The sequence below is a fragment of the Hipposideros armiger genome, unplaced genomic scaffold (assembly GCF_001890085.2).
Source record: "Hipposideros armiger isolate ML-2016 unplaced genomic scaffold, ASM189008v1 scaffold_132, whole genome shotgun sequence".
Classification (NCBI taxonomy): Eukaryota; Metazoa; Chordata; class Mammalia; order Chiroptera; family Hipposideridae; genus Hipposideros; species Hipposideros armiger.
The window spans coordinates 3,240,678-3,247,790 of NW_017731482.1; the positions used below are offsets into that span (position 1 = coordinate 3,240,678).

General features: G+C 59.0%; 1 protein-coding gene across 2 annotated transcripts in view; it reads right to left on the reverse strand.

Moving 5' to 3' along the window:
• The window catches only part of WNT11 (Wnt family member 11), a 25,805-nt gene extending 21,020 nt beyond the window's left edge, over positions 1–4,785 (reverse strand). Inside the window, exons 1-2 of one of the 2 annotated variants that reach the window (XM_019649321.1) lie at positions 4,504–4,785; positions 522–700 (exon numbers count right to left, since the gene is read on the reverse strand). In XM_019649321.1, the coding sequence (XP_019504866.1) occupies positions 522–607 (86 nt within the window). In that variant the 5' untranslated portion in view covers positions 608–700; positions 4,504–4,785. Of the gene's footprint in view, positions 1–521; positions 701–4,394 lie in introns of both variants that reach the window. The other variant, XM_019649320.1, reaches the window with a different exon arrangement.
• Between the last annotated feature and the right edge of the window lie 2,328 nt (positions 4,786–7,113).

The following is a 7,113-nucleotide window of genomic DNA, read 5'->3' on the forward strand; positions in this document are numbered from 1 at the left end:
TGACAGTTTACGACGTTCTTTCAAGAGCCGCTTCTCCTCTGATCTGAGTGAGGTACAGATGCTTACCCTCCTTTGACAGAGGAGGACACTGAGGCTCCCAGAAGTTGTGTGGCATTTCCCCAAGGTCACCCATGTAGAGGAGGGGTCAGGATTGTTTGAAGACCTACAGCTAGGGCGTCACATTGAGCAGGCCCCATGTACAGGGCACAGACCCTCTTGACTGCGTGCCTTGCCCACGCTGCCTTTTTCTGTCTGCCCCTGGGGAGGTCTTGCGCAACCCTCAGCTGCACAGGACAGGGTAATTCTGTCGCCCTACCTCGCTCCTGCTTCGCAAACCCTCTGGGGCATAAGGACAGTATTTTACAGAGGTAAAGGTTTAAAAAGAGTGACTTGCCCATGACCCCCAAGCCAACCTCTGCTCCCGGGTCTGGGGGGCACTCGCTCCATCCAGGGGGCTCCTTAATGCTCCCCGTCGCCCCCATCTCGGGGCTCGTCTGAGCGGACGCGGGGTTTCTACTTACAGCCACTTGATGCCATAGCACACGCCGGTCTGGAGTGCCAGAGCGAAGAGCAACGCCTCGCAGACCTGCGGCCGCGCCCTCATCATCTCACGGCGGGCGCGCTCAGGGGTCGCACCCTGCAGGAGCCGCGTCGAAGAACCGCCGCGCTCACGGCCACCGCCGCTCGTTGTCGCGCTGGCCTGCAGCCGGGAAGAGCGGAGGCGGCGGGTTAGGGCGTTGCGCAGGGCGGGGGCCTCGACGGGGGCGTTTTATTCAAATTACAAAGAGGGGGGGTCGGGGCCCGGGGAGGCCGAGCGCGCGGGGGACGTCGCCTCCTGCCCGGCACAGCCCGGGACGCGGCCGGCGTCTGGCTCGAATTAGATGCCGCCGGTACGCGGCGGAGGGCGTGTCCACCTAGCACTGCCCCCGGCCGGGTCGCTCCTTTGTGCCACCCCGCATGGGATTCTGGCTGCCGGCAGGAAAGGAATGGGGCGACAGGACCAGACACCGGAGAGACCGGGCAGGGAAACAGCGAGAGGAAGAGACACTCAGAGAACGAGGCTGCAAGACACTGAGTAGAGGAAGAAACCGGGCTAGACACACGGAGCTCCGGAGGAACAGATAGGAGAAGAGGGTCGCGGCGGAGGCCTCGGGAGGGCCAGAGGAGAAGCCGATTCGGGACCCAGAATCTGGGTGCTTATCTCCGCAACAGTGATTATTATATTATGGCCCCAGTGATTTTCCTTCCCCACTGGGCCTCAGTTGACTCCCCTCTGTAAACTGTGACACAATTGTGATTCAAATTGAGATGAAAAAACGTTCACCTAACAGATCTCATTTGCTCCTCACAGCAACCCTGAGATAGGTACTACCACTGCCCCCATCTCACAGATGAGAAAGAAGACTAAGGTGCAGAGATGAGAAATGGGGTTGTTCAGCCGTTGAGCACAGGTCCATGCCTTGTCTGTTTGGGTGTCCGGTGAGGTCATGGACCATGAGACGACAAGGAAGGACATAAGGTCTTGCTCTGGGCATGTTTCTCAGTCTGTGAAGGGGAGGGTGAGGAATAGGATGGCAAAAGTCTTTGTACAGCAAGGGCTGTACAGGATGCCCAGTCGGCTAGTCCCTCTCCAGCCGTCCCCCTTCGTAGGGTCGGGTTGTGCCCAGGCCTGAGCCCAGACGGGGCAGTCTGGCTTTGGCTGAGCAGGCAAGTTCACGGGGCCGGCATTATGCCGCGTTTGGCCGCCAGGCGGCGTCCTGGGGCTGCGGAACAGCTATTACCCATCCCAACCACAGGCCACAGAACCGCTTTCTCTGGCTTTTTTCTTTTTCTTCTTTTTTTCTCTTCATTCTCGCCTCATTAACTCCCTTCCCAGCTTCTCCCAAATTTACTAACACCTGGCATTCTCCAGGAGACATTCACTGCCCGAGCTCCTCTCCCCTAGGGAGGAGCAGAGACAAAGGGATTCCTTTCTAAAGGGTTTGGGGAGTTGGAAAAGGAGGCGCCCGCCTGAGTACGGGAGCTTGAGGGAGAAAGGGGCGTTCTGATTTGGCTGTGCGAGCTTGGACAAGCTCTCTACCACCAGCAGCCTCAGTTTCCCCTTCTGTAAAAACAAGAGACTGGACTTTGCCACGCATCTCCTGAGGTCTTTCCAGTCTCCCGGTAGTCTGCGGGTCTTTGAGCTGCCCTCTGCCGAAGTTTCCACCGTTCCGTATACCTGTGTAGTGTATGCATGTACGTGTGTGCCTCAAGCACACATACAGATTTGAAACCCCACTGTTTTCTGGAGACTTCCGGCATAACCCAGAGGAAGGCAGGGAGAAAACCTGAATTACATTTATTTTTTTCCTTCGCAGTCTCCCGCTAGGCGCCTAATACAGGCACTGGCTACAAACATGCGAGTCAAAGCTGGGGGGGTCTCAGCGGAGTTCCCAGTGTAACTGAGCCCCCTTCTCCCACCCAGCCTGTATCCCCTTTGTGTTACTGGCCCTGAAAATTTACTATACTCCTGAGATCAAGAAAAATATCGGCTGGATATGGGAGGAGAGAAGATCAAACCTCCAGTCACTGTCTCTCTTCGCCCCCACCCCTCCCAAAGTGTGCCCCCCCCCACTCGCCCAGCATTCCTGGGTGGGAAGGGGGAAGGGACTGCACGCGGAGGGAGGAGAGCACAGACTCACAGCGGGGGATCCGTGTCCAGCCCAACTTGCCCAGAGAGAGGAGGGGCCGCCCGGGTCACACAGCGCACGGGAACCCAGGCCTCCAGCTACTCCGCCTCTTTCCGAACTGCCCTGGTGGTCCCGGGCTTCTCCCTCCGCCGCCCCAGCACGTTGCTGGGGGAGGCAGTGCCTGGCCTGGGCCTCTGGGTGGTGATGGATTATTCCCGTCCAGTGTAAGAACGTCCAGGACAGCCGCGCGGGCCGCTGGGTCACCCTCAGCCTGCGCGCTGCGGGTCAGGGCGCACTCGCCTCCCGGAGCCCCCGGCCCGCCAGGGGGCGCTAAGTCGGGGGTTGGTGGTAGAATCAGTTGCTGGCTCCTGCGCGGTGGGACTTTGGGCATGTCCCCTCCTCTTCCTGGGCCCCAGTGTCCCTGTCTGGGGATGGGATGAGGTGCAGTGTTAAGTGCCCTATCAGTTCTAGTCGTCCTATAAGACACGCATTTGCCGTGGGCAGCCGCGAAGTGCCCGACCCCTTGCTTCAGGCCTGGCGCCGAGCCTCCCTTGGGACAAGGCGCGTAGTGGGCCCACGTCTAAGCTCAGTGTCTTTAGAGAAATAAGCGGTCCCTTCCTAACCCCGCTGGGTATAAGGTCCAAGGCACCCTGCTTGCCGCGGGCGAGAGAAGGGACCGCTTGGGCTGTGCACACGCTGGGCACCTCTAGCGCCTTAGCGGCAGCCCCGCTCCAACAGGTGGTTATAAGGCTTGGGCTTTGGAAATCCCTGGAAACCCCGCTGCTAGAGTGGCCGGCAGGGAAAAGCTGAGCCTCCCCTGCCCAGATGAGCCCGCGCTGGGCCGAGAGCTGGCACCGCGCGCCGGGGCAACGTGTTCACGCCACGCATGAGGTCCGGCGGGAAGCTTCCCGCTGCTCAGCTCGCAGAGCCGACCTCGAGAGCCGGTGACGCCGAGCGACAGCTTCAAGGTTACCTGCGACGCGGAGCGAGGCCGGGCCGGGGACCTGGCTTTGACCCGAGCGGCTTGAGCCTTTCGAGATGTGTCTGCTCCGCTGCGGACGATGCGCCGGGTTACCCGCGAGACGGGTTATTTTGGAAGTGGCAAGGGTGGGGTGGGGGAACTCGGGGTACCTCCTACTACCAACCTGAGCCCGATCCTGAGCTCCTAAGGACTGTGAGGGTCGTGGAGGCACCTCAGCGCTGGGAGGTGTGAGGTGTGGGGCTTGTACGTGAGCTCAGCCAGAGATGTTCGGGGTGGCTCCAGATGTGCCTCGAAGCCGGGACAGGACTCTCCTCCTCCCCACCCCCAGCCTGGAGCTCAGGTCTGTAAACAAACTCTCTGTCCTGCCCCCTCCCCGTCGCTTCAGGGAGCCGGTCTCAAAGCGAGGCGTTCACCCCCACCCTCCAATTTGGTAGGAGCTGCGGTGTTTCTCTGCCTTCTGCTACCCTCTCCCGCCCCGCCACACACCCTTTGCCGCAGGATCCAAGTCCCCCACCCCTGGGATGGCTCGGGCATGACCTCATCCGCGGGCCGGCTGGGAGGGAGGGGATCTGATGGGGGGGAACTGGGCCGGGAAGGCTTGAGGCCGGCCGCAGAAACCGCGCAGCCCACCTCCATCACTTCTCGGCGGAAAGCCCGCTTCCCGAGCCCCTGCAGCAGCGCTGGGTAAGGGGAATCACTCGGAGTGCCGCAGAGAAGTGTGGAGGAGGGCTTAGTTTGCTTACCCCGGAGTAGGTGCCTAACGAAGTCTGGCCGTTCCCCTCGGACTCGGACGACCCCCGCCCTAGCAGGTCCCTGATGAGCACGCGCCGGCTGCGCGCGGTCACTGCTCACCTCCTGGGGCGCTCAGCGGCGGGGCGCGCCCAGAGTGCCCTGCTGCTCCCGCCCGCCCGGGAGCGGCGAGCGCGGCCCCCAGCGGACCGGAGCGCTCTCCAAGCTGGGCAGGCGGTGAGGGCGCCCTCTTCGCAAAGCTGCGGGAGAAGGAAGCCCGGAATCCTAGCAAGCCGCGGCCGGCTCGGGGGTCGCCGGGACTATGGTGCGGACTCAGACTGCTCTGGACTTGTCTCGGCTCCCGGGGCCTGTGCTCGCCGGCGCGCCCCAGCTCTCCTCCTGGCCCGGCACGATCTCCAGCGCGGGCCGCCCAAACTGCTTTTATAAGGCGCAGCAGCGGCTTTGATCCGCCCACGTCAGCGCGCCGAAACCCCACCGGGTGGCTCCTGCCGCGCACGGGGGGCGGGGGCGAGGTGCCCGCGGATGCCACGGACCCGCGGTGCCAGCAGCGCAGGACTCCACACCCTGTTCGGTTAAAAAGAGAGGGCTTACTAACTATAGCTGATGTTTACCAAGCATGCCTGCTGCGATCCTACTGAGTGCCTGCGCCTCGTGGGGTCCAGATAGGACTGGCTTCTAAACCTCGCAGCAAGCCGGGCAGGGGACCTTAACCAGTCTGGTTTGACAGAGGAGGAAGCCAAGGCTCAGGGGAAAGTCCCACTTAGGTGTCCTATGGAGCTCGGGTGGGCATCACTACGTGTTTGTCCTACAGCTCGATTACTACAGGCGTCGCGAGTCTGAGAGCTGCGTTGGAGTCCTGGTCAGTCCTTCTCAGGGTCATCCCTGGAAAAGGATCAACCATCCTGAACTCCCTGCGGAGAAAGGAGGCGCAAGGGCTGTGCGCTGGGAAGCGCGCTGTATACCTTAGATACCAAGGAGGAAGGAGTCCCAGCCCCTGAAAGGAGCACCTTGCCTCCGTCCCTAGGGGGCCACCAACGGAGGACGAGGTTTCAAGAGCTAAAGGAGACTACAGAGGCGCTTTCTGCGCCGTGTAAACCTAGGGCTGGCGCTGTGTTTCTGGGCAACTTCCCTGAGACTGGTTGGGCGAGTGTCCATCCCTGTAACCCCCCTCCCCCACCTTAGCCTTCCTGAATGAGGATCCACCTCCCTCCCCTTTTCTAACTGCTGGTTCAGGTGCTAAGGTTTCCATGGCTTCCATCTCCTCCCCACCTCAGGCAGGGGCCTCAATCCCAAGGATAATTCATTAGGAGAAGGGGAAACATACACTTAATGAAAAGGGGCTTGTGTCAGGTCTCCAAAACCGCCTAGTATTCTTTTCTCCATTGTTTGCAGCTGCCCATGAAGTGGCACCCATAGGCTGTCCCAACCTGGCTACAGGTACCTCCACATACAACATACACATCTGTGCTCACAGAGCCCACTGCAGGCTCTCAGCCATACAAGTACTCTCTCCACGTGGACAGTCAGTCCCCCTTGCACACAAGTCTGAGACATATCACCCCACAAATGGTCACAAACACCCTCGGGAGATACTTGCACACACCGTATGCCCCCACACACTAAGTAGCATATTCGAGTAAAATAGCCATACTCATCTTCAAGATGTGACCAAACATGACTGCCCCCAACTAGTTTGTGCGCAAGCACACATGTGCTTCCATGCACACACAGCTTCCAAGCTTGCAACACCAAATGCACATACACCCTTGCACATAGTCACAGGAATGTCCTTGTGAATACATGCTGGGTCACCCCCATCTCCTGTTCCAGAGCACTAGGGTCAACAAAAGCCGTGGGAAACCAGAGATTATAAAAGCTGTGGGAAGGCAGTGGGGCTTTGGATGGGGCATATAAGAAGGGATGGGTGGGACAAGGTTGCTTCTCCTAAGAGGCTGGGAACAAAGGCCTCTAGGGGTCAAGTGTGTCGTTAGCTCTTCCACCCCAAGGCACTCTGACCGCCACAGCCAGACACGTTCCAGGTGGACTTTGTCCAACTGGGATGCACCCTCCTCTAGGTCTAGCTCTCTGCTCCCTTGAGGAGCTAAATCAGTTGCCTGCACACATTTGCTTAAGCAGTTCTTTGGCCAGAAATCTACTGTGGCTCCCAGCTAGAGTAGACACAGAAAGCAATTTGGAGTCACACAGACTTGGGTTCCAATACCAATTTTGCCCAGTTTTGTTTGTTTGTTTGTTTGTTTGTTTTTAGCTGTGTGATCTTGAGCAAGTTGCTTAAACTCCCTGAAGCCTTTGTTTCCTCATCCATAAATGGGGATAATACAGTCCCATTAAATCCTCTATGTTTTCCAAGATGGGGATTAATATCTGCAATTCATAGATGTGGAAGCTGAGGCTCAAAAGGAAGGACCTGGCAAGTGTTGGAGCTGATATTTGAACACAGATCTTTCTGGCTCCAAGTACAGGATAGCTGGTGGCCCCCAATGAAACAAATGGGAGAAGAATGTGACTTTCCATCATCTTGAGGAGCTGAGGGACCAGGAGAAGATCCCAGGACTCGTGAAATCCAGCCCTGACCACTCCTGGGCATTCCCAGCTACTCAGCTCTGTCTCCAGAATCAAGACCCAGGCATCAGCTAGGGCTGGAAAAACCCTGCCCTGGGCAGGGAGGCGGTCATGAGGAAGTGATGGTAAAAC